Source organism: Rousettus aegyptiacus, unplaced genomic scaffold (assembly GCF_014176215.1).
Source record: "Rousettus aegyptiacus isolate mRouAeg1 unplaced genomic scaffold, mRouAeg1.p scaffold_m13_p_2, whole genome shotgun sequence".
NCBI classification, from domain to species: Eukaryota; Metazoa; Chordata; class Mammalia; order Chiroptera; family Pteropodidae; genus Rousettus; species Rousettus aegyptiacus.
In genome coordinates, this window is record NW_023416295.1 from 4,648,633 (window position 1) to 4,674,430 (window position 25,798).

The 25,798-nt window shown below is 57.2% G+C and overlaps 1 protein-coding gene across 3 annotated transcripts in view; it reads left to right on the plus strand.

Moving 5' to 3' along the window:
• Positions 1-25,149, plus strand: part of NGEF (neuronal guanine nucleotide exchange factor) — an 86,465-nt gene extending 61,316 nt beyond the window's left edge. For all 3 annotated transcript variants that reach the window (XM_016134728.2, XM_016134730.2, XM_016134729.2), the window contains 10 exons: positions 13,658-13,818; positions 15,018-15,170; positions 16,359-16,488; positions 17,123-17,197; positions 19,424-19,513; positions 20,549-20,712; positions 21,159-21,314; positions 21,965-22,044; positions 22,738-22,842; positions 24,184-25,149. In XM_016134728.2, coding sequence (XP_015990214.2) covers positions 13,658-13,818; positions 15,018-15,170; positions 16,359-16,488; positions 17,123-17,197; positions 19,424-19,513; positions 20,549-20,712; positions 21,159-21,314; positions 21,965-22,044; positions 22,738-22,842; positions 24,184-24,374 — 1,305 coding nt within the window. In that variant the 3' untranslated portion in view covers positions 24,375-25,149. The remainder of the gene's footprint in view (positions 1-13,657; positions 13,819-15,017; positions 15,171-16,358; positions 16,489-17,122; positions 17,198-19,423; positions 19,514-20,548; positions 20,713-21,158; positions 21,315-21,964; positions 22,045-22,737; positions 22,843-24,183) is intronic.
• Positions 25,150-25,798: the final 649 nt, after the last annotated feature.

A 25,798-nucleotide genomic window follows, 5' to 3' on the forward strand; every position in this document is an offset into this window, starting at 1 on the left:
CCCTCCAGCAGATTAGAAAAGGAAACCCACTACATTGTCAGACAGTAGAATTCAGGGCGGGGGAGATGCCACAGGGCATGGACGTCTACCCTTCACGTTGATAAAAGCATCGCTTCATTTTTAAATGTTTTAAAATTAACCAACTCCTATTAATACATGTCCTTGTTTCAAAAAATGCAAGCAATGCCTATGTGTGCAGGCCTTCTCTCGGCCCCTGGGGCCTCACCGGAGGACAGGCTGGATCCGCCTTGTCTCTTGGTATCGTCAAAATGCAGCGTCGGATTTGGGAGTTGAGACGCTAAGGAAGACTTTTACGTGAAAAATCCTTACAGATCTTTATGATGCTTCCCCCTCGTTTTATTCATCGGCAGTTCAATTTTGGTTTTGGTTTCTAGCAACCTGCCTTTACGTTCAGCTCTTTTCGTAAAAACAGCTCTCTTCGTACTGAACATTCTTTAGCTTTTATCACCAAAGGACACAGTGCCTAGCAAGTACCGATGGCTCGAGTAAGCTTAGGGACGAACACGAGGGACTCGGGTGGGGATGGAGTGTGCGGGTGGCCTACAGAGCTCCGTCCCTGTGTGGCTTTGCAGGGAAGGCGTGCAGGTGAACTTGGCGCGTTCGTTGGCCGTGGAGCCTGTTTCGCAGAGCGTCTGTGTGCGTGCACGTGTGTGCTCCTGCGAGACCATCGCTGTAGGACAGAGGCCTGAGAGTGGAGATGCTGGTCAGAGGCGAAGTGCATTTCCAGTGGTGGTCGAGCCATTCGAAAAGGCAGCACACGCCACCCATGACCTCGGCAGGGTGACAGCCCATTTTCACACACCATCCCAGCCCTGTCGGCAAATGTCTGATCTGTTGGTTGAAAAAGCATACCTTGTGGTGACCTGCCTGTCCCAACGATGTGGAAGTCGAGCACCTGTCCGTATGTGGGCTGGCGGTCTCCGTTTCTGTGTCTGTGAATGGCCTGGTCTGTCTTTTGCTGTTTTTTCTATTGAGCTGTTTGTATTTGCCTTCTTGATTGACAGCAGCTTTTTACACATTCCAAATGTTAAATTTTTAACACGTTTCAAATGTTTTCTTCCCCAGCACAGCATAGGGGAGGTGATGTAGCACAGGGGTTACACACACAGGCACCGGGCCTCAGCCGCCTGGGTTCGAATCCCAGCTCTGCTGCTTCTTAGCTGCGCGACCCTGGGTGGGTTACCCAAACCCCCTGCGCCTCCATATCCTCGCCCATGAAATGGGGTTGGTGGGAGAACCTGCATCACTGAGTTAGGAGTTAACACACTTGACGAGCTGGCGACAGGCTGATTGGGCACTTAACTTGCCTTCTCGCTTTTTGTTCACTGTATTCTTGGTCACATAAAATTCTTTTTCTGATACAGAAAATCTGCCAGCCTTCTTAGTTATTTAAACCTGTTCTTCTGGGTGTTGTGTCTTGATTGTGAAGGCCGTTCCCAAGAGGTACGCTTTACGGTGAAAAGATAACTGTTTTGAACTATTATGCGGTAGCCACCAGACAGAGCAGGATCTGTCAGGAACACGAACAGAAATTGCCATCCACACTATGCGATTTCCCTGGGCATGGAGCGTGACAGGGGTATAAGAGATCTGAAAAGAATAATGAATTTGATTCAAAATATGTTTACCGGGCGTTTTCCTCTCTAAATCTGTACTGCCCCACTGGCCACACGTGGCTACTGAACACTTAACGTGCAGGCGAGAGGTGGCGGGGCCTAGAGTCATCGGTGTCTTATAAAATGAAACGGTCACCCCCCAGCCCAGCAGCCCAGTCCCTGCTGTTTACCTGAAGCAGCGTCTCGACAGCAGCTCTCCTGAATGGGGGGCTGGGCCATTGTTGTGGGGTTTGTCCCTTGTACCGCAAGAGGCTTTGCAGCACCCCTGGGCTCGCTTGCTAGGTGCTAGCGGTACCCCTACCCCAAGCTGTGACAACCACAAATGTCTCTAGACCAAGCTGGATGTCCCCTGGGGAGCAAAAATAGTTCCTGGGTGAGAACTCTTGCCCTGGAGAAATAAAAAGTTATGATCGCTCAGAAACCTGTACGTGAACGTTTACAGTAGTTCTGTTCATCATTGTCCTGAACCCGAAACAACCCAGATATCCTCTAAGAGATGGGCAGATAAGTAGGATCTGGGACAGCCACACGCGGCTCACTGCTCAGTACTTGAAAGACATGAACCGTTGATGCCCACGACTTAGGTGACTCTCAGAGGCATCTTGCTGAGTGAGAGAAATTAGAAAGGTTACATGCTACGCAATGCCATTTATGTGACAATTCGAACCAGACAAACCTATAGTGACAGAGAGCAAGCCGATCGGTGGATGCCGGCGTGGAGGGTGAGGGAGGCTGTGACTAGGACAGGCCGGCACAGGGAGTTTTTGGAGTGACGGCTCTGTTGTGTGTCCTGGTTGTAGTGTTGGAAGAGTCTACACACAAGTTTGAATTCAGAGAACGGTACACCCCAAAGAAGTCGATTTTACTGTCTGTTAATTTAAAAACTAACGCATCTTAAAAAAAAACAAAAAATGTGTTGAATGTCTTCATTTTGTTTAACCCAACAAAATAAATACTCTCTTCCCCCACCAAAATATAAAACACAGATCTGTCTCACTGTGAATTAAGACAAAAAATTTACATAAAACATAAGAAAAATCAAATCCGGAGATACAGTAAGAGAATAGCATACACATGTGTAAATTAATGCAACGATCGTGTCACGTTTGGGACCAAAATGTATCCTATTGATAAGCAAGAGGAGAAAAATATTCTGACCTCCCGGGAGGTTGAAAAGGGGTGTAGTATTCATTCATAAGGAAGTTTATGAGGAATATTTCTGAAGTTTATAAGGAATATTCCAGGAATATTCAGATCTCAACGTATAAGGAGTATTGTTTATAGGAAGGCCTATATTCGAAATCGTACTTAATGAAGAATGATTGGTGGCAGTAAAGGCAAGACAGTGATGCTTGTGGGCACCGATGTCGCCGTGGAAGCTCTAGCCAGCTCACAAGGCGAGGAAAGGAATAAGACAAAGCCGGGGAGCAGGAAAATCCAAACCACCCTCACCTGCCAGTGGCGCTTGCCCACTTACACATCCCGAGGGAGTCAGAAATGTTGGGCCCAGTGAGGCAGTTCAGGGAGCTGGCCAGTTGTAAGATAAGCATGCAAAAATTAGCCGGTTTTATCCATCGCAGCAAAATCCAGGTTTCGATCAATTAGAAAGCTCCATCAATGAGAAAACTATGAGCACCAATAGGAAAATCGGCAAAAGATATCTCTGCAAATGGCCAGTTTTTAAGGAAGAAAGGGGGGGGAATCAAACTCACGGGTAACATTGAGCACAGATATTTCAAAATGGCGGAGACTTTTAAATTTAAATATGTTTAAAACCCAGTATTGGGAGATTTTTAAATGAGTATAGCAATACTTGTATCAAACCCTTGTAAGAATTTGTACACTGTCTAGTGTTTCTATTTTTAGAAATTTATCTTGAAAAACAATCAGAATTGTGCACAAATACTTGTTAAGGATGTTCAGTCCAGCAAAAGTTAGGGGAAGAATCTGGGGAAGAAGCCTAAATGCCCAATGACAGGGGACTTGTTTAGTAAGACAGTGCACAGCTACACAAAGGATGCGTGACTCTTCATGACATACTAAGTTTTGAAAAGGCAGGATAGAACGTTACATCTCTAGCAGAGTGGGCAGAGAAGAGATTTAATAAGTTACATCTTTGTCATTTCCAATGGTTTAGATGAAGATATTTAAGTAAATATAGGGTGACCTAACAATAAATGCAGTCACGTGCAGTAGTAAGTACCAGGGGCACACGGGCTTCCGACTTTTCATATTTCTCTTAAAGAGCTTAATGTGAGTTTCTATTTCGTTAATAGCTAGCAGTGGGCACGACACCAGGGTCTTTCGATTTTATGGTCCAAATCAGCGCCTCGGGCTTGGACCATCTTTTCATTCATCAGAGCAAATCAGGCAACTTGCCCTGCCAGCTCAATCTGTTGTTGAAACATCATTTTCTTTAGCTACAAAAGCAGCCAATGACAGTAACAAATGATGGTCTTTTGGTAGGCCTGACTCTTAATCAACCGTCGAAGAATGGGGATTCAAGAGCGAAATCGTATGTTCCCTGTCTTTTAAAGCAAAATTAGGTAGCTGAAATTGGAAAGCGTTATCTTAGATGTCGTGTAGGATTTTTGTAGTTTGTTTTTTTTTTAACCTATTCTAGAGCTCTTAGTCCCCACCCTCTTTGTTAGAGTGTTTTTTTGAATTACTGTTTGAGAACACAACAGTTTGAGAAAATACTTAGACATATATTCAAATTGCAAAGTCAGGGAGGAGGCAGAAAGGGGTGGGCTGTTCAAACGGGGGCGGGCAGGGGCTTCTCCAGAAAGTGGTGGAACACAGAATTGTCCTAAAAGGAGAATAAAATGCAAGGAGGATGGACAGTCATTGCCACTGGCGAGACATCGGCCAGTACTTGATTCTTGCCACTCCCGACTCTGGTGTCAGGAGGAACACAGGAAAACCCGGAGGTGCCATCCCCCGCATGGTAAAGGGGAGAGCGAAGGACAGGCTGGCCAGCGTCCCTAAATTTGCTGAGCTGGATGTACAGAGCTTGAAAAATGAGCAGGGATGATATTTTGAGCATCTCCAAGGAAACAGGGACACGCGTACACTCGTGTGGGCCGTCCCGCCCAGCGGGCTGCGTGATGGCCCAGCCCCAGCATGCCCGGACGGGACTGGCAGCTCTGTCCTCCTGGGAACGAGAAGGGTGGGGACCAGCCTTCCCAGGGCATCGAGCCAGTTGTGGTAGAACTCACAGTCTGAGTCCGCTCAGCCTCTGACATCCGACCTGTATTTTTGTTGTTTTTCAACCTATTTTCGCAATGGTGAACTTGAATATACTTTCATTTTTCCCCCTAAAAGAAAACTGTTTTAGAAGGAAATTACTTAACATTTTTCATATGATTTGTCTCTATCAAAGTATTAAATCATGATTGTTATTTAATTTACCAACCCTCATTGAATCACATATTTGTCTCTTTAGGATAAAACTTAACAATTCAACAAATTAGTCCCAAGTTAGGAGGGAACAGGGATTTTTGCCCCATGATTTAAGGTGGACAATAGCCATCACTCAAAACACCAGTGGTGGCTCCTTTCTACTTGACTTAGAAAGCAAGCACCGTATACATGACTGTTTAAACAAAGTGAAAATGTTAGCACTTAACATTTTTAAAATGACTCTTTCGGATAAATAATTTATACTCCTGATATAAAGTTCAAAAAGAGCAAATGGATTTACAGTGAAATAATATCTCCCCGCAAACCCTGGCCATCAGGGTGTGTGTGTGTGTGTGTGTGTGTGTGTGTGTGTGTGTGTGTTACAAGTGGTAAAATATTATGTACATTGTTATAAATCTTTCCATGTTAGCCCAGATAGAGTGACTCGTTCTTCTCTCTGTCTCCTTCTCTCTCTCTCTCTTTCTCTCTCTCTCTCTCTCTCTCTCTTTGTGGGGACACATTGTTTATGATGTTCCATAATTTATTTAACGAGTCCCCCATTGATGGACATTTGCAATTAGAAATGCTGTGAATCAAGGATGTTCATTGCAGCATTATTTAGAGCAATAAAAGACTGAGATCTATACAATGGAATACAATGGGAACGGCTAAGAAGAATTTAAAAAAAATTTTTTTGAGAAGATACTGCCAGATTGTCTTCACACCGAGCCACGGGAGAGGGTGCTGGTTTCCTATCGCCAGCATGGCCCGTCATCCAAGATTTTATCTTGACCAGTGTGTTAGAGAGTAAATGATATTTCCTTGTGGGTTTAATTTGCATTTCTCCTACTATGAGTGCGGCTGAGCATCTTTGCAAGTACGTGTCTTAAAATTTTTACCTATTTTAGTATGTACTTTTTTGGTAAATTATCTTATTAACCAGGTCATCTTAAGAAAATGTAACAATTGGTGCTCGGCCATGCGAGAGCCTACAGAGGCTTGGGTCTGGGCTGCTGGTGGGAGGGGGTGCACCAGGCCCCCACCCCCAATCCGTGCATGCATGGCTTGCATTTAATACATGACCCCTAATCCCACAGCAATGCCAGGATGTAGTTGTCACCGTGCGGCAGCCGAGGCCCCACGAACTTGCTCAGCCTTGGCCCTCCTCGCATTTCCTGTGAGGATACCGCGGGTGAGGGAACGGGCTGTGGAGTTTTACTTTATCGCTTATTATTTATAGAAAAAAAAAAAAAGATACTCTAGGGGGCCTTTTTGGAGTCACTTCTGTCCTCCTAATGCCTGTGTGGTATGAATTCCTGTGCTAGCCACAGAGGTGAGGAGAGCTTCGTGCCCCTATGGTCAGATGACCGGGGAAGTGAGGTCTGGCAGAGCACCGTGTGCGTCCGCCCAGGGTAGCCGTGTGGGCACTCCGAGGTCCCCAGGAGAGTGTGGCTCGGCCTCTGATGGCAGCGCCTGGCAGCACCTTTCCCTGGCTCCTGCTGACACCCTCAGAGGACGGGGGCCGGGCGGTCATCCCAGCACAGACCGCCCACCTGAGCAGCTGGGGCGGCCGCAGCCCCAGGGCCTCGAGGTGTCTCTGGGGTCTGAGCATCTTGAACACAAGGCCTTTGGCAGCCAAGGCAGACATAACTCCTGCTAGCACGTGGCGGGCAGGGGGCCAGGACTGTGGGGTCTGAACCGCAGTGTCAGTGGGTGATGGATGTCCCATGGCCTCTAGGGGCGGCCAAGCTCCAGGAGGGATACCTCAGCCCTCAGCATTCTGTCCGGCTTTCTCTTTGTCCCCTCCCTCCTTCCAGGCCAAAGCAAACACACCGACAGCAAAATCATGTATCAGGTGGGTGCCTGATACATGAAGGATGAACACAGAGGCTCTGGGGACCCCCAACCCCAGGCGCCAGGGACCCTCAGACTCTGACATGCCTCAGGATGATATGGGCATCCTGTTAAAAGACGGGTTATTTGTAGATCTGGAGAAGGGCCGGAGAATCTGCATTTTCACAAACACCTGTGAACGCAGGACCAAGCCGAGAAGTGCGGGCTTTTATTTCCACCTTTGCCTGGCCACCTCCTCTTCGTTCTTTGACTCTGCTCCTTCCAGAAGCTTTCCCTGGCTGCCCGCCTCCCCCCACCGCCGGCGCGAGGCCCCCTCCTCTGCTTCCCCACGTCACCGTGAGGATCACCGATTAGCCGTCATCGGCCGTGCCCAAGCTGCATCCTCAGCGACAGCTTGTCTGTGTCCCTCTGTGTCCCCAGCGTTGAGCCCAGCCGCTCCCTGGAGCCAGCTCTCGGTACAAGTCTGTGGAGCAAATGAGCTGGGGAGAGCCAGGCAGCGTGGACCCAGGCTCCCAGCACCGTGGTCGCCTGAGCTGGCGCTCTCCAACAAGGTCCTGTCACCTCGGGGTCCCCAGTGCCCGGCAGCCCCAGCTCTTAGGAGGAGCTCGTCACACACGCAGAGTATCGGGTCTCCTGTGCCTCCTGCACCAGGGGCAGGGCCTTTTAGAGAGCCATCAAGAGATGTCAGATGTCCAGACCCACAAGAGCCAGGACAGAGGGACGGCAAACACAGCTGACCGTGTCTTCGAAACAGATGCAGGGTGACACGAGGGAGCAGCCGGCTGGGCAGCCAAGCCTCTGGGTAGAAGTTGAGTCGGTGGGCACTACTAACCCCCCTGCCTTGCATAATCAACCCAACGCCGGGTCTGGCTCATCTGAGCGCTAGTCTAGAGGTTTTCCTTAAACAAATTTACCATTCAGCACCTACTCGAAAGCACCACGTAAGGCTGGGAAGATGATTAAGAACATGGAAAGAGCCCGTGATCCAGTGCGGGAAGGAGGGGACTTCTGCAAAAGCTACAGCTGGCCGACCCACAAACAGCTGGGGCAGCACTGGCCCTACTGGGCTCTGGGCTCGCGAGAAACCCCGGTGCTTGCACGGAAGGCCATCCCGTAGCAGAGCGGTCAAGGCACAAGGCACGGAGCCCTGGAGCGAAAGCATGGGGACATAGCTGGGAGCCCCACGAAGAGATGCGGCAGCAGGGGTGGTCAGCCTGGCGCCCCGGAACCGGTCCGAACCGGCCGTGCCCTGTTTCTAACGAGACAGTGAGTTGGTTTTGTTTCAGCGGTGGGGAAGGGAGCGAGGCCATGCGCACTAGAGAAAGGCTACAGCCCGGAATAACCTTTTAACGTGACGGGGCCGGAACCCGCCGCGGACCACACACCGACCCGCCTGGAAAGCTGCGATCCCCTGGCGCCTGGGCCCGGGGTCCCCGTGACGCCGGAATGACGGAACTCTGTCGCGTGTGCGTAACGCTCCCCCCGCTCTTCCTGTAAATGCAGCCCAAAACCCTGGGCCGGGGAGACGGAGTTCAGCCTCGCCTCCTGCCTCCTCGCTCTGCCGTCTTCCCAGTAAAAGCCCTTTCTGTCCTCAGAAGCCAGTGCCATTAAAAAGTGTTCTTAAAGACGCCAGTGCCAGGGAGCGGGCCCCTGCGCGGTGGCAAGCAGTTCTTACAAAATAGCCTTTTTCCCCCTGTGCAATTATTATTATTATTATTATTATTATTATTAATTATTTTGGAAGCAGCATGTGCTGTTTTAGAGAATATTGCTGAATAGCCATCAGTCTGGTCTGAGCCTCCCCAGAGACACGGGGCCCCGGCAGAGAACGCCTCGTTTTTGTCCACTCTGGTCCTCGGCCTCCTTCACAGCAACTTAGGACAATGTCTCACCTCGCCTGGTTCCCTGAGAGGTGAGAGTTTGTGTCGGGAGGGGCCTCCTGGGCCACCCTCCAGCCCACGGCCTGGTCAGACGGGTAGTGGGGGCAGGGTGCGTGGCCTAATGCTGGGCCTCGAGGTGCAGACAGACAGAGTTCCCGAGCTGGGCGCAACTTCCGGCGGTGCCCTGGCCACCACGACGGACGCAGTGGCTGGAGGCCGGAAGTCCAAGGTGCCAGCAGGTGGCTGTCCGGCGAGACCACCTTCTCACCGTGCCCTCGCGTGGCCTCTCCTCCGTGCGGGCCTCCCTCGTGCCTCTGCCTCTTCCTGCGAGGGCGCCGGTCACACCGCTGTGGCCTCATTCACTTCCATTACCTCGTCAAAGGCCTTGTCTCCAAATGCAATCACTTTGGGGGTTGGGACTGCAACTTATGAACGTTGGGGGACACAGTTTGGTCCACGACAGGTGGGAAAATGCAGGCTACCTAGGTCCGCTCCATTCAGACGCTCGAATGGGGCCTTGGACCTGGCCATTGGGCACGGTCGGGCCTCAGAGGAGCCTGGGACTCTGGGGCAAGTGAGCGGGCCGCCCCACGACCCGGGCGCCGAGGGACTGCTTTGGCTTCCTGGCTACGCCCATAACACTACGAAGATGCTCGCCAACTGATGCTAAACCCGGCGGCTCCCCAGAGACCCTGCGGGGACAGCCCCAGATGGAGTGCCGGTGATTTTCCTGATGTGTCGTTCCTTTCTTCGGAGGAAAAGCTAAATCTACTGAGAAAAACGTGCTTGCGCGCTTCCTGAACTTGGCGGGGGAGGTGGTGGGGAGATGGGTGTGGCTTCGGGTCCACCGAGGGGCGTGGCTTTGGGACCACAGACAGGCGTGGCTTCGGGTCCACCGAGGGGCGTGGCTTCGGGTCCACAGAGGGGCGTGGCTTGGGGTCCACAGACAAGCGTGGCTTTAGGTCCACAGACAGGCGTGGCTTGGGGTCCACAGGCTGGCACGGGAAGTGTGTTAGCACACAGCATTTGGAGCAGTAGTTACTATAGACTCATGAAAACAAGGCTGCATGGTTCTGGCCCGGTCGAGGGGACGGTCTCAAAATGTCAAGGAGAGCCTGTTGTTTGCATACCTTGCCTGACCCCCTCCACTGGCCTGGGCCAGCGCCACCTCCTCGACTTTGCCTCCTCCCTGAGCCCCAGCCCCTTCTCTGCACAGTGTTTGCACCCCAGCGATGGGCTTTCTGGTCGTAGTTTGGGACTCAGAGCCAGTGTCACCTCCTGGGACAAGCCCTCCTTGACCCCTCTGGCCAGAGAAGCAACGTGAAGCACGGGCCTGTGAGCGCAATGGCCAGAGGTCAGAGGCGGGGACCCCGACGACGGCCCCATACGTCTGCAGATGCTTTGGCACCGGCCGGTTCCAGGCTGAGCACTGCCTGCTGGGGACTGTTCCCATTTTGCACATACAGAAACCGAGGCTTACTGGGATGAAGCAATTCTCACGACAGAGGTCTGGCTGACTCCAAGGCCAAAGCCTTGGCTACTCTGCTGCTCTGCTGCCCGTGGCGGATGCCAGCCGTGCCCTCCGCCCCTCCCCCCCCCCCAGCCTTTGCCAACTGCAAAACCACCTGGACTGGCCCCTGGGGAGAAATGGCTGGAGTGGCCTGTGATGCATAAGCACAGAGGATTTTACCCTTCGCAAAGCAAACGGGCATCAGCAGCTTAGTGGTCGCAGGGGCGGGAGATAGTGGGAGGAGCAACGTGATTACCGGCAGATACCAACGGGAATAGTGAGTCAGGCGCTAACAGTGGCCCTGAGAGACCCAGCCATGATTCATAAAGTTCGGGCCGGTCTAACTGAGCCAGCCCCGAGGACAGACCTCCCGTGTGAGCCCAGCCCAGGACTGAGCCCGGAGGATGGTGGATGGAGGGAGGGGCTGCGGGCTGGGAAGCAGGTGCCGGTTTGACCAGGGAGGGACTTTCTGCAGGGGCACACTCACGCTCGCACACTCACGCTCACTCTCACTCACACGCACCTCCGCTCTGCGGCGTCTCTCCCCATCCGCCCCGTCTCTACTCCCCTGGGATGTCGGCTCTGGCGACCACGGGGCGTTTGTCGTGTTCACTGCTGAGCAGGCCTGATGCCTCGACCAGTGCTCAGCAGACGTTTGCGGAATGAATGAATGAATGCATGAATGCATGAATGAGTGAAGAACAAGCAGGGCCTGGATCCCCGTCGGCGCCACGCTGCCTTGCAAAGTAGAGAGTAAACATAATACCACAAGGAAAAGACGACCATATTGATGTGGCAAATAATTTGACATATAAAACGAAGACAAACACCCTGGAAAACTAAAATTCACAGATGACTAATCGCCTATAAACAGAGAGAGAGGGGGTGAGTGTGGTGGACGGGCTCGGCCAGTGCCGGTGAGCAATGATTCAGGCCCCAGCCCTCTGCGCGTCAGCGGAGGAGACCTCCCCGCCTCTGCCCAGCTGCCCCTGACCCCTTGTCCTCCAGGTATCAGGACAAAGACGCCATCGACCCAGGGGTCTGGATGAACTGAGCCGGGATAGGTCACCATGACAGTCCTAGGCGTCCTTCAAGGACACATGGCTTTCTCTTCAGTGCTGTGTTTGGAGCAAGGTGTTTACCCCTCTCTCATGGTAACACTCATCTGAATCAGTTTCGGGGTGCTTTTTTTTTTTTTTTCCAGTTATATTTGCCTAGAACTTATGAGCTGTAATGGCTTGACATTTTCTTAAGAAGCTTAAATTTAGCAGCAGGAAAGTGACTTGATTTCAGCATTGGCAACAGAGAAGCTTCCGGGGAACTTCCTACTCGTCACAGTCACAATTTTGCCATGCAGGGCTTGAGGGAGGGAGGTGTGTGTGTCGGGGTGCACTGGGGTGACTCCGGCAGAACGAAGGGTGGGCCCTCGCTCAGCACTGGGGCGCAGCTCTGCTGCTGGTGAGGCCAGAGTGCTGTGTTCCCCGTGGCTTCGTGTCTATAAGTCAACCAAGCAGCCGTGACGTGGGGACAATCACTGAGAGGCCATGGGCTCCTTTAGGCGCCTCAGCTCACTGCCACTGTTTCAAGCCAGACAGACGTTAGGAGCCCAGGTGGTCCCTTGAGGCTGCTGGTGGCCCAGGGTCTGTAATTGGTGGCCACCCTTGGAGTGGTGTTGGGGGGGTGCTACTTTCTCACTGTTACTGGGCAGGTTATGCTAATGCGCACCCCCGCTCACCAATATGTCATTTGTTTTAAAGCGCTTTGCCATGTTGGCTGTCCAGCTCTCCATGGAAGGCACAGGGTGGCTGCTAGGCCGGCCGCCTGCCGTTTGCCCCTGCTCTGCCACGGTCTAACACGGCAGGGCGGGGTCGTGGCAGAGCCCAGGACTCAGGAACCCTTGGATCCGCCAGCAGAGAGGTGCCGTGAGGGCATCATTTAGCTTCCATATCCTGTTTTCTTTTGTCAAAACAGGAGCTTCTGTAGGTCCTTCCTGGAGGCCCTGTGAGGATTAAATGGGACGGAGGCTGGTGTGTTGGGGACACATGCCGCTCCCTCCTCGCTCTCCCCTTCCCTGCCTGGCTTCCTGCCCCGTCCTGCCTAACCCCTGCGGCTCTAGCCTTCCTGACAGTGCGGAGCTTGGAGCGAGACGTGGGGTGGGCGCCCATCACCTCCTCTGCTCGTCCATCTCTCCATCCGTCTGGCTGTGTGCGTTTCCTGGGGCCGCTGGAACAGATGACCACAAACCAGGTGGCTTAAAGCAACAGGAATGTGTTCGTCCTCGCACAGGGGCAGAGGCCGGACGCCTGGAGTCGCGGCGTGGGCAGGCGGGGCCTCGCTCCCTCCGAGGGCTCCGAGAACTCCGCCCGCCTTTTCTGGCCTGCGCCGGTGCCAGGCACCCCTGCAGTCTAGCCTCCGTCTTCGCGTGGCCTGCTCCCCGTGTGTCTGCGTCAAGTCTCCCTCTGCCTGTTACTGAATTTAGACCCTCGATCCAGGATGCTCTTCTTGCCTTTTTCCAAATAAGGTCACAGTCACAGGTGCCGGATGTGGACACGGCTTTTTTGGGGTGGGGGGCGGGGGGGCACAATACCCCGTACCATGCTGTCCCTTTGGGGCAGCCACCGTGGGACTGGAGCCTGTCTGAGGCCGAGGAGCAGCTGAGGGTGACGGGGAAGGAGAGGAAGGGCCGGTGGTCTCTAGAAGAGTCGCTGGCTGTGCCCGTGAGCGAGGGAGGCCGGGGAGCCAGGCTTGCTTCCTGCCCTTGGCAGGCCGGCACTTGAGAGAATGTCTTTGATGGGCTGCGTCCTCGTCACGGGCTCAATAATCAGACGATCATTGTGATGCGGGATAAAGCCGCCTCCAAAAAGTTGATTTGATGGTGATTCCTTTCTCTTTCAAAGTGGAAGTGGCCTTAGCGATTACATTATAAAATCAGACCATGAAAAGAATAATATATTCTCGGTTTTCAATTTTCTGGGTAAAAAGAGTAAAAGTCACCCCTAAATTCCACTCCCCGCCCACTTCCTTCCAGATATCCGTCTGGGCATGTAGAAGTGGGAGCCCCTCATGCCGACTGCCCCGCCTGTGGCACCCCGGGGTCCCTGCTTGCCACCCTCGGCGCCTGCCCGGTCTCCGGTGTGTGGCTCGCCTCTGGCGTGGATGCCCCGTCCCGTATTTTGGGCCACAGGTTGTCTTCGGTTTTCACTGTAATCAGCCACGAGAGTGTCCTCAGCATTGTAGCCGCCGATGTCCACTTTTAAGAGCCCCGCCAGGCCTCCCTGCCCCTCCGAGGACGGGGCGGGCAGCCTCCTGGAGGGCGAGTCCGTGGGGCTGAGCACTGTGCCCCTCTCGTCTGCTCTGCCCCGTCCCTGACGCAGGCCATGTTCGAGCTGGTCACCTCCGAGGCCTCCTACTACAAGAGCCTGAGCCTGCTCGTGTCCCACTTCATGGAGAACGAGCGGCTGAAGAAGATCCTGCACCCGTCCGAGGCGCACATCCTCTTCTCCAACGTCCTGGACGTCATGGCCGTCAGCGAGCGGTGAGCCACCCGTGCCGTCCTCGTGGGGCCTGGCTCTCCGACCCTTCTTGCCCGGGGCATGGCTGAGGCAGGAGGCGGGTGCTCGTAACACAGGTCTCTCTACCTCTGCGTGATTGGGATTTTCTATGAGAAGTTAAGAATAAATACGTGAACCCGAAGGTCCGCCACCCCTCCCCGCTGCTGCAGGTCCCTCTCCGTCAGCATCCGTGATCCGCGCGTCCGGCGCACAGTCAGGCAGACGTGTGCCTGGTACCATGACCGGGTCCAGGGGTGTCCGTGGAAGCCGTTCTCTATCGCGATGACGTCACGAAGCCCTGGCTGGGTGTCCGCAGGGCCCCGCGCCCCTCTGAGGGCCCGTGCAGGGCACAGCCCTGGACAAGTGCTTCCTCCTCCCCAGCGGGATGGCGTTTGCCACGGCACGTGGGCCTGGTTACGAGAACTGTGCTTCTCCTTTACGGAGCGGAGGGCGGATAGACAGCTATTCATCGATTCCTGTGTTCTCGTGAAGAAGGAATGAACTGTGATCATATTGCTAGTATAACATACCCATTTACCGTGCCCACTGCGGGCCATGGAGTTCTGCACTCTTAGTTCTGCGCTTTTGGGCAACTGGTCCAGCCCCAAGTGTTCAGATGCAAAACTGAGCTGTGGCAGAGCTGCTGGCTCTCCGTGGGTCCCCCCTCCCCACGAGCAGCAGCTCCCCCCACCTCGCCCACACCCCACTTTTGCGTCTGCAGTAGGCTTGGGGGGTTGGAGGAGCCTGAGATCAGAGCAGCCCGGAAACGCCCTCAGCCTCTGCCGCGTCACCCTCGCGGGAAGGAGGAGCACCTTTTGTCTGTGTATTTATTTATATTTTATTAGGAACGATTCCAATATGCAGACCGTAGCAAGCCCCATGCTTCCACGTCCAGGCCCAGCCACGCCCCCACCCTTCCCCGTCGTCACTTCATCTGTAGACCTACCAGCACGTAGCTAAAAGGTCTCTCTTGCTTAAAAACACTTCTAATGCTATGTCCGCCTTAACAAAAAAAAAAAAAACAACTAAACGGTGATTCCTCGATGTGACCAAATTTGCCACTGGCGCTGGGACCCCATCCGGTCGCGTTTGCTGGTGTGTCCGAGCCAGGCCGGCTGGCAGAGGTGTGTCCAGCGTCTGTCCCCTGCCCCATGCCCTTAGCCCCGGCCACCTCCTCCTGCAGGTTCCTCCTGGAGCTGGAGCGGCGGATGGAGGAGAACGTCGTCATCTCGGACGTGTGCGACATCGTGCACCACTACGCGGCCAACGACTTCTCGGTCTACATCACCTATGTCAGCAACCAGACGTACCAGGAGAGGACCTACAAGCAGCTGCTGTGAGTGCGCCTGGCCGCGGGCCGGTGCCCGGGGACTCCGCGTCCCTAAAGGAAGCTTGACGCCGAGACGGTCAGCCACGGCCATCGCGCCTCTGCCCGGAATGGCAGCGCAGAGCTCTGTGAGGTGTAGGAAAGGGAGCCTGAGGCCGAGAGGGCAGCTCGAGGCCCAAGGCGTCAGGGAAGTGATTTGAACGCGAGGCCGCAGCAAGGCTGGGTGGGAGGAACTCTGTTCGGTGGCCACCCAGCGACACCCTTGAACGTCTTGCTAATCTGCCCGTTCCGTAAACTTTCTTGGCGTTACGGTCAACGAGATGGTTTTTCAGTCGGCTTGCCTCTCTTGGACCCTTCGCATGCTTGTCCCGGGTTCCGTGACAGTGCGGCCCGTGACATGTTCTAAGCTCCACTCGGGAGCATCCGAGGACTTTCGGAGGAGTGACATCTAGTCGTTTTGCTTCACTGGGCCATTCCGTCCCAGCCTGTTGTCCCTTGTGGGTATTTTAAAGCTTGAGTATTCAGGGGCTTCGGGTGTTTTACAGTTTGGGTTCGAGATTGGGATTGGAGGGAATCAGGAAGCCAGTTTTGAGGGCAAGTGTTGAGAAGCCAAGCATACAGGAGAACAGGAATCTAGATCCCGCAGGTGCCCAAGGGGACTCTGTGTGGCCCGTGAGTGCAGACTGTCTGGGCCCGAGGACAAGGCAGAGTGTCCTTGTCCCTGCTGACAGGCTGTCCTAGCCTGAGTCTCATCTCCAGCGGCAATGCCCTGGAGCTCTCTGCAGCAGGGGCCCCGCCCACTGCCCAGCCCGCCTGCAGACCCGCCTGGCAGGGACAGCACGAGCCCTCTGGCATTTGTTTCCAGCCTCTGCCTGCTCCTGTCACTACGTGGGTTTACCTTGCCAAGGTTCCAGCTGGGGAAGTCATTGAACTGTGCGTCTGATTCATAGACTTGGTCACGCGGGGAATGCTGGCCCTCCCACGCACAGCATATTTTGCTAAGTCTTCATGGGCCAGGCATGGGAAGCCACTATTGTCCTTTGACTTGTACGTGAACAGTTTAATTTCGATAGAATAAATAGATAAATGAGTGAGCCGGTGCGTCCTCGGTGCCTGTGGGCCGTCTGGTTCCGATGAGGCTGCGGGTAGGGAGGAAACGCCTCCGATTCACGCCTCCTCTCATATCCGCGTCCCCAGCCAGGAGAAGGCCGCCTTTCGGGAGCTGATCGCACAGCTGGAGCTGGACCCCAAGTGCAGGGGGCTGCCTCTCTCCTCCTTCCTCATCCTGCCTTTCCAGAGAATCACGCGCCTCAAGCTGCTGGTCCAGGTACCGCCTTCCCGACCCGACAGGCAGACCGGGCCCGTGTGTGCTTCTGCTGCTGTAGACCATTTCCTTCAGTCATTCGGGTCTCTGCTGGCTTTCTAGCAAGTCCATCTGTTACATAAATCCTAATTAAACTCCGACTCTGTGCCAAGCAGTGGGGCACTTGGCTTCAAATGGCAGTTCCAGAGGAGAGGGTAGGGAGCCCATGGTGCCCGCCACGAGCATCGAGTACCCCTCGGGGACAGGGCTGACCCTGGGTGTGACTCGTTTCTCGCTGCCAGACCCTGCCCTCCCCACCAGCACGTGGTCGCCTCCTTCACTTTGACCTTCACTGTACAGTGAGGTCACGGGCTCTGGCCTGGCCCTCAGGATTAACCATCTCGGGAGACGGGCTCGCGGTTAGCAGCTGAGAGCTGGGCAAAGCTTTGGGTCAGGATGCTCGACCCTGGGCTCAGCGGAGGGTTCTCTTGCCCTCCGTTGTCACCTGCTAGAGACCTTTGTACACGGGCGTCATTGCAACGAGAGGCTATTTGGACCAGTGCAGCTTGGGGGCCGCCACTGCAGGGGTGGGGGGGGGGGCGGGCAGAGGGGAGAAACGGCCATCGCGAGAATTAACGCAGACTTTCCCTGTGCCCAGAACATCCTGAAGAGAGTGGAGGAAAGGTCTGAGCGCGAATGCACCGCCTCGGATGCCCACAGGGAACTGGAGCTGGTGAGCGAGCTCCCTCTCCCCCTATTTCCCGGTAAACCCTTTCCTCGCCTAGACTCACCTTGCTGGTCCTGCACCACCTACGTCAGTGAGTCTCTGGAAAGTGCAGATGCATTCTCATACTTGCTTTTGCAATCCAGAAAAGTCACTGGGTCTAAACAACAGGCCAGGCGTGGCCCGGGCAGGGTGGTGTGTCCTGCTTCACAGGGCCGTCGTGTGCCCCCAGTGGACTCCAACGCAGCCAGGCAGTCTGCACTCACGGTGACCTCTGCTGCCACCCACAGGCCTGTTCTCCTCGGCAGCCGCCTCCCTGGGGCCGCTGGTCCTTGCCTGTTTCCCGTGTCTTTCCTCCTGGTCCTGAGCCCCGATGTAGCACCGCCCCAAGCCCCCACCTCCACACCACGCCCCGTCCCTCGTCCCTCCAGCTGCGCCTCTCCTATCTCTGTGGGAGGACTCAGCGCCCTGCCGAGCCCTGGGCTCTCTCTGCCCACGTGTGGAGAAGCCACACCTGCTCCTGATGCAGCCAGGTGGGGGCCGTGCGGGAGGCGCCAGCGAGCACATGTGTTCCCGCGTGCTCGGCCCACGTGGCGCCTTCTCCTCTCTAAGCGCTGACTCCTGGTGTCAGCCGGAGCCGCGAGCCAGTTCTTGGCAGCTGTGCGAGGGCCGCCGTCCTGCCGGTGACCCCACAATGGACGAGAGCATGGGTGCTGAGGAGCCCTTTCCGCTTCCTGTCCCAGTGGCAATAGCTCGGGAGAGGGACGGGCCTCAGTGGCCATGTGAGCCACGCCGAGTCGCAAGGAGTCTGAAGCCCGTCCGGCCATTCCCCCCCAGCCCTCTCCTCACACCCCGTATCCAGACCAGTTGGCCACCAGAACCAGAATCCTTCTGGCGGTCACACCCTTTGAATACTGGGGCAAACAGCTCTCTCCTCCCAGCCTAGTGGCTGAAAGGCTGGAGCCTCAGCGGTCAGGGGGCGTCAGCGACCTATGGGTCAGGCATCATCTTTCAGGGCCCTGTATTCACCCCTAGAACGTATACACCTGACTAGATAGGAGTTCATTCCAGCCCGCACGGGGCAGCTGGCCACACTGGGGCACAGGTGAGTGAGCCCAGTGACCACCGAGCCCGTGAGAGGCCCACGCGCCCCAGGGGTCTCCCGGCGGTCAGCGAGCCTTTTCCATTTCTTAAGCTCTTTTCCTCGTAATGGAAGGTGCTCCTGCTTCTCATAGATTACCTTTATAAAGATTTTTGGTTCTAATTTATAAAAGCAATTGATACGCAATACAAAAAAAAAAATTCAGGAAGTGTTCATAAGTGAAAAGAAGAGGGGAGGGTCACACCAGGCCCCCACCACGGCCCCCTGCGGACGTGCTGGTGCGCGCCCTTCCAGACACCTTTCCAAACAGACGCCTGGACACGCGACTGTGTTCTCTGTGGCGTATAAGCCGGCATTGCTCTCCATTTAGCGCAGGTGACGTTTTTGCAGCTTTTAGTGCGTTCAGAGTACCGGGTTGTGTGGCTATATTTGCGCTGATCAATCCCAGCTGGTGGACATTTGAGTCGATGACACATATTTTTCTCATTCTAAAGAACACTGCCAGGAGCCCCCTAGTCCCCACTTCCCTGGGCCCCGTGCTCATTCGCAGATACCGAGAGCCTCTGAGTGCTGGGCTCTATTCCAGACACCACGGCGCAGGGCGGAATATCGTCCCCAGACGTCCCGGGACATGCGGTTTTATTGGGCCTCTTAGCACCTGGGTTGCTTCCCGGGAAGGCGGGGACCCACACTCCTCCACAGTGTGTGACCGCGTCTGTGTCCCCGTACTGGGCCAGCCTGGAGCCTTGTCGGCCTATCTGCCTTTTCCAGTCTGACCGATGAGAAAGGACGTCCATCGTTTAAGTTTCTCTCTAGTGACGGGGGTGGGGGGGGCCAGGCATCGTTTTACATTCTCCAGGGCACACTTCCCAGCAAGGACGGGGCACTAACGTCTCCACCAGAGCTGAGAACCACAACAGCCTGACGGGTTTTCCCGCTTTGCTTTTGTCGCAGAAGGTACTAGAGCAGAGAGCTCCAGTCTGATGGGGATGGGCCAGTCAGCTCGGCTGTGGGCCCGGTGTCTAGACGCGGCGGTCGTTCAGCCCTCTGGGGCCTGAGCGCGCAGCGGGAAGTGGCCGAGGGCAGCTGTGGCCGCAGACGGCCCGACTTGTCTGTCTCTCTCCCTGTCCTAGGTGGTAAAAGCGTGCAACGAGGGGGTCAGGAAAATGAGCCGCACGGAGCAGATGATCAGCATTCAGAAGAAGATGGAGTTTAAGATCAAGGTGAACCCGCACCCACCTGTGTGGGTCCGACCCAACCCAGCTGGCCTGGAGCGTCGGTCACTGGCCAGACTCCCTGAATGGCCACCCATGGGCCTCAGTACAGTGTCCCTTCCCCCAAGGCCTTCCCTGACCCCCTAGCTGTTGGGCTCCCACCTGCCCCCGACAAGTCACCAGGCCGTCGCAGTGGCCTGCACTGTCTCCTGAGCCGAGACCCCATGGCGGTCTGCTCCCATTTACGCTAAGTGCGAGGCAGGGACCAGCCAGCGATCCTTACAGCGGGGGGAGTTGCAGATCTGATGGAAGTTACCTACCTTTGCCCCCAGCTTGACCTCGAGCTTCCGCATGAGTGAGCTGCCGAAGGGCCCCAAGGGCCCGGGCACGTGGCGACGAGGGCACAGGACCACGCAGTGCCCAGCGGGAGTGTCTGAGGTCATCCGGGCTGGGGTGCAGGCATGGCCTTCTGGGCCCGGGGGTGTAGCTCCCCCTGCCGGGCTGCCTGCCAGTGACAGGAGTCTGGCCCGGAGCCAGTCAGTGGGGACGTCTCCTCTCCCCTGTGACCTTGGCCCTCCTCCGATTCTGCGTCACATGAGCTGACCCCGGTGGGGGACGATGACACACACACACAGAGATGCCCACGTGTACACAGATTCACACACGTGTGCAGACATACGGTACACATGGACACACTTAGACACGGCACATGTACGTGGGAGCACACCCAGGTACACAGCGGTAGATAACACACAGCTGTACACACACTCACATGCTCACGCTCACACACTCACATGCTCACTCACACACTCACACTTACACGCTCACACGCTCACACACACACGCTCACACACGCCCGCCCTCCTCACTTGCCCAGGGCCCGCCCCTTCCGTCCACCAGTGCTGCGTGTGTTCTGGGCCCAGCGCGATTACCTCCCCAGTCGGGGCACCGGGGGAGGCGGGGCCTCGGGAGGGCGCGCAGGTGCATTGCCGGCGCAGGTGCATTGCCCGGCACCCTAACGCCGCCCCTCGCCCCGCCCCCCAGTCGGTGCCCATCATCTCCCACTCCCGCTGGCTGCTGAAGCAGGGCGAGCTGCAGCAGATGTCGGGCCCCAAGACGTCCCGAACCCTGCGCACCAAGAAGCTCTTCCAGGAGATTTACCTCTTCCTCTTCAACGACCTGCTGGTGATCTGCCGGCAGATCCCTGGGTGAGCGGCGGCAGGGCCTGGGCCCCTGGGCGGGGCTCGCAGCGGCCTGGGGCTGGAGGAGTGGGGGGCGGGGCTCGCCGCGGCCTGAGGGGCTCAGGCTGCGACTCAGCTGTAAAGTCAGCTGCTTTCTTTTCCAGTTGGGCCTTTGGGCGAGTTTATTCAAGCCCCAGCCTCGGTTTTCCCTCCTGTCAAGTGGGGTTTTGCTCCCGGGGACATGGAGAGGCCAGCCCAGCGCCCCACACGGTGCTGACCCCTGGTCCGCTGTCCGCACCACGGGCAGGGACGGTTTGGGGCTGAGGGGGACAGGTGTTGGGGCGGGGCCTGCGGGAGGGAGGGCAGGAGTGGTCGTGAGGCTGGTCCTGCTGGCTGGCCCGTGCGAGGGGTCCCCTGGGCCCCCTGCACCACCTCGGGACCAACGTGCCTGCACTGCCACCCTCGGTCCCCAGAGACAAGTACCAGGTCTTTGACTCGGCCCCGAGGGGCCTGCTCCGCGTGGAGGAGCTGGAGGACCAGGGCCAGACGCTGGCCAACGTGTTCATCCTGCGGCTGCTGGAGAACGCCGATGACCGGGAGGCCACCTACATGCTAAAGGCGTCCTCTCAGTGAGTGCCCGGGGCCGCCCCGCGCGCCATGTCACCTGTCCAGGGTTCTGCACACGGCCCGCTCTCCCCAGCCCCAGGCCCTATGGCGAGGGTCTCTGTCTGGGGTTGGTGTCGGGGTGTGTGGCCGTTAGGGGGTGGCTGCCCGTTGCCCGGTGTGAACGTGTGCGTTCCCTTGGCCCCCTTTTCCTATGAGATGTTGTAGAACTGTTGGGCCGGGCTGGCCAGGGCACCACCATCACTGTGTGACCCGTCTGGTCACCTCTCCGAGCGGCCAGGCCACCGGCCCTGCAGCCCTAGGGCTCTGAGAGGGACAGCCAAGACCAACGTGGGGAGACCCTCTGTGTGGGGCGCGGCCCCTCCACCCCTCACACTGCCCATCTCGGTCCCCTTCCCACGGCCTGAGGCGATGACCTCCCGACAGGCTGTGGCTTCCGGGCAGCTGACCACCAAATACTTTTGTGTGTTAATTTCGGGGCGTTGTGGAGCGCTCACCTTCACCAACTGAGTGTTCGAAGTGTACTGGGGAGACCGCAGGGCTCCCCAGCCTCTCCCTGGGCCCTGGGCACCGTCCGCGTGTCCAGCCGGCCGGCCAGTCGGCACCACGCCTCAGCCGCTCTGTAGTGGGGCATTTGTCCTCTTCCCTGTCCCAGGAGTGAGATGAAGCGCTGGATGACCTCGCTGGCCCCCAACCGGAGAACCAAGTTTGTTTCCTTCACATCTCGGCTGTTGGGTAAGTGGCCCTCTGGGACGAGGACAGGACACCTCCCGGCAGGGCAGGTGAGGCCTCAGGTGCGTCAGTCCCAGGTGCTGTCTGAGCTCTGCCTAAAAGGGCCATGCTTCCCACGCCAGTCATTCCAGAGGCCCGTGTGGCCTCCGGGGTGCGCGCTCCAGTCGCCTGAGCGTCCCATGTGCCAACTGCAAGCTTAGGGTCCGATGAAAGACACCGGCGTGCCTGCCGAGTTCTGCGAACGGCTGCTTGGTTACCGGGGGAATAAGTCGCCGGGTCCTAAGTGACCGGTACTGCGCGGAAGCCAGAGGCGAACTCCGGTGTTCTTTGGGGTTGCCAGTTGTCTGAAAACCTCACAGAACATGACGGGCACGAGTCCGATGGGAACCTGGCCTCTGCGACAGCGCCGAGTCCCCAGCACCCGCCTTCTCCCAGGGCCTCGCCCCGGGTCCGAGAAGCCCGCACAGCCTGTTCATCTCTCCATCCGCGTGTTGTTTCTTCTGAGCCCCCGGCTACATTAATCTCCTTTTTTTTGGAGCCAAGTCCCCCCGCCCCCCCCCCCCAAAAATGACCCCTTTTCAGCTGCCGCCGGGGAGGGGAGGCAGCGCCGCGTCAGGCGGTGCGCAGGGTTTGCGGGGTGGGGAGCGGCGCAGGGACGCGGTGATGAGGCCCCGCCGCCTTCCCCTCCCCCTTCAGACTGCCCCCAGGTCCAGTGCGTGCACCCGTACGTGGCCCAGCAGCCGGACGAGCTGACGCTGGAGCTGGCGGACATCCTGAACATCCTGGACAAGACGGAGGACGGTGAGGCGGGGCGTGGGCACTGCGCCCACGCGCGCCCCCGGGACCCTGCACCAGGGCCCCACACCAGCCTGAGGAAGAGGCGGGGCAGCTCCGCCCCAGGCGGAAGCAGCCAGCAGAGCCTGATGCCCAGCTGTGGGACCCAGGTCCCAGCACACCTCCGCTCCCCTAGATTGCTCTGCCCATCGTGGCTTCCCAGAGCAGAGGGGAGCTTCTCCCCGTAACTCCGCTCCCCTCCCCCAGAGCTCCAAGGTCCGCCTCCCCCCTCAGCACCTGGCCGGACCTGCTGCAGTTCTGCACCTTCCCCTCAGCCAGCCCTGGCTTTGGCCCACCCGTCACGGTGGTAGGGAGGATGGCCAGAAACACACTCACTCTGACCCTAACCCTAATCCTGGCCCGAGATCCCGGTTTGGCCCTGAGCTCCCAGGTGACCCTGTCACTACTAGGCTCAGAGCCCAAAGTGGGCCAAGAAGCCACCCCCCAGCTCCCACCCACCCCTGCCAACGGCATCAGTGCCAAATGAGGTTCACTCCCCTCCCTTAGAAACTGGATCCCTTCCTTCCGCAGCAGTTGCCCCTCACGGAACCCCCAAACCTGCACAGAGCGTCTCTCCCTCGCCCAGCCCCTCCGCCCCTTTGAGGTCCTGGCTGGAAAGCCTCAGGCTAGTGACCTCCAGGGAAGGCCGTTTCCGCTGGTCCCAAAGCCCAGGGGCTCACCCAGCATTGGAAGAGCAGCGTTGCCTCCCTCCCATGGACAAAGAGCCCGACACCCCTCCATGTGGCCTGTAGAAGGCCCGCCCCAGGCCCTCAGACCCCAGGTCCTTGCCCTGCCCTAGCGCCTGCCCAGGGACCCCCGTGCCGCAGGGCGATCTCTGGGGGCGGGAAAGAGAGCCAGGGCGCCCTGCTCGCGTCGGCCAGTTCACGATGGCCACTCTCACCCGACTGCCTGGCTCCTGGAGGCTGAGGCTCAGAGAGGGATGCCCAACAAGAGGGTGACAGTGGCCAGGTAACCATCAGTCAGCCACCACCCCACTGGCCCCCTCGTTTGGGACGCTGGCCCTTGGGGTCTCCTGATCTCCAAGGATTGCTGAGGGCTCAGGAGTAGGTTCCACAGTCCATACATTTGGGACATAGAGCCTTGCTGGTTCCATCGCAGCCGTGTGCACACACACTGCTCCCCAGGAGGGCGTCGGGGTGGTACCGCCCCAGCATACGGGGGCAAACCCAATCTGCGGTCCCCAGCAGGGGTTTGCGGAAAGGCCCAAAGGCCTCCCCTGTGCTCCCTGCACGGACGGACGGCGGCCTGGCCAGGGCTGCTGACCCTCCCCATCTCCTCCCTGCGCAGGATGGATCTTCGGCGAGCGGCTGCACGATCAGGAGAGAGGCTGGTTCCCCAGCAACACGACTGAGGAGATCCTGAATCCCAAGATCCGGTCCCAGAACCTCAAGGAGTGTTTCCGTGTCCACAAGATGGATGACCCTCAGCGCAGCCAGAATAAGGACCGCAGGAAGCTGGGCAGCCGGAACCGGCAATGACCCCCAGCGTCCAGCCGGCCGAGGGGTGTGGGCGGGGCCGGGAGGCAAACCCGCGGGCGAGGGAGGGGCTCTGGGGGAAGGTGACCGTGTGCAGGAGTCGCCCCCTCATCCCCGCCACCTAGTGAGCGCTCTAGTGAGCGCTCGTGTGTCTCGGCCCTCTGCTTGCACACTGGAAGACGGGTGTGCATGTCTTTCCTCGGACGCATTTGTAAATGAGAAGGTATTTTAAACAGTATTACACCACCTCTCCTTCTTGTCTCTTAGAGGGGACGGAAGGGGATTGGCATGCTCCAGGGGCCTTCCTAGGCACTGGAAGAGGCCCCGGACCCAGGATGCCCCTGGCCGAGGGCAGGTGCAAAGGTGAAGCTTGTCATGAACCCCTGCACGTGCCCTTCTCTGCCCTGGAAGCCGTTAGAACCCTCCAGGCGTGCAGATGGACTCCCCCTGCCCAGTGGGCTCGGTGAGCGGCCCTTGGTCTCCAGTTCCCAAGACTGAGAGACCAGCTGCCTCTGTCCACCTCCGCCACTTCTGGCTGCACGGCCAGGCCCTGCCTCGTGGCAGGCCTACCAGAGCTTGGCCGAGGGCCCATCCGCCTCTGGCTCCCTGATGGGCTGGATGTAACTCGTGTCTTCTGGCCCTTTAAGGAGCCCAGGTGTTGTAAGGAATGAATTGGTCACTGCATCTTGCATCGGTTATGGTTCCAAGAAAAGCAAGTTATCATTTTTGGCTGCATTAAAAGAAGCATCATGTATAAAATAAAGGAGGTGAACCTCTACTTTTTATTGCCCTGCGGCACACAGGGATGAGGTGTTTCGTTCTGGGCAGGGAGAGAGGAGTCCCCTTCAAGGTCAGTGGAGGAGGTGTATCCTCGGGAGGGGGTTGAGGAGGCTTCTGTCGGAGGAGGGGGCAGCCATGGTCAGGGGCTCAGGATGGAAGCAGATGTGGGCCTCCACCTGTTCAAGGACTCCAGAGATGGGGAAGGCTGTTTGAGGGTCGGTGACCCCCTTCTGCTGCATGACATGAGAACGCAGGAAGCCCATGACGGGACAGAGGTGTCGGTGCACGGTGGTCTCACAGGGAATCCGCCACCAGGCATGGGACGGGGCCTTCCTGCCTGGCCGGTCACTGGCCGGTCACTGGCCGGCCACTGGCCGTGGGCACTCCTTCCCACCGTTGGGAGCAGTGGCCAATTACCTTAGCACAGCTCCGCCCAGCCCAGCCGGCCCTCACAGCCACCTCACCGCCACCCCTGGCTCTGTCCTGGAGTGTGGACGGGCCTGAATCTGACCCCGCCCGGCCCTCCTGCCCGGGGCCTCGCTCCTTCTGCCTGGTCACACTTTCCCTGGTGCCAAAACACGCTTTTGATGAGGAGCCCGAGGTTCAGACCCGAAGGAACTTTGTAGCTTCTCCCCACCGGCCGCAGC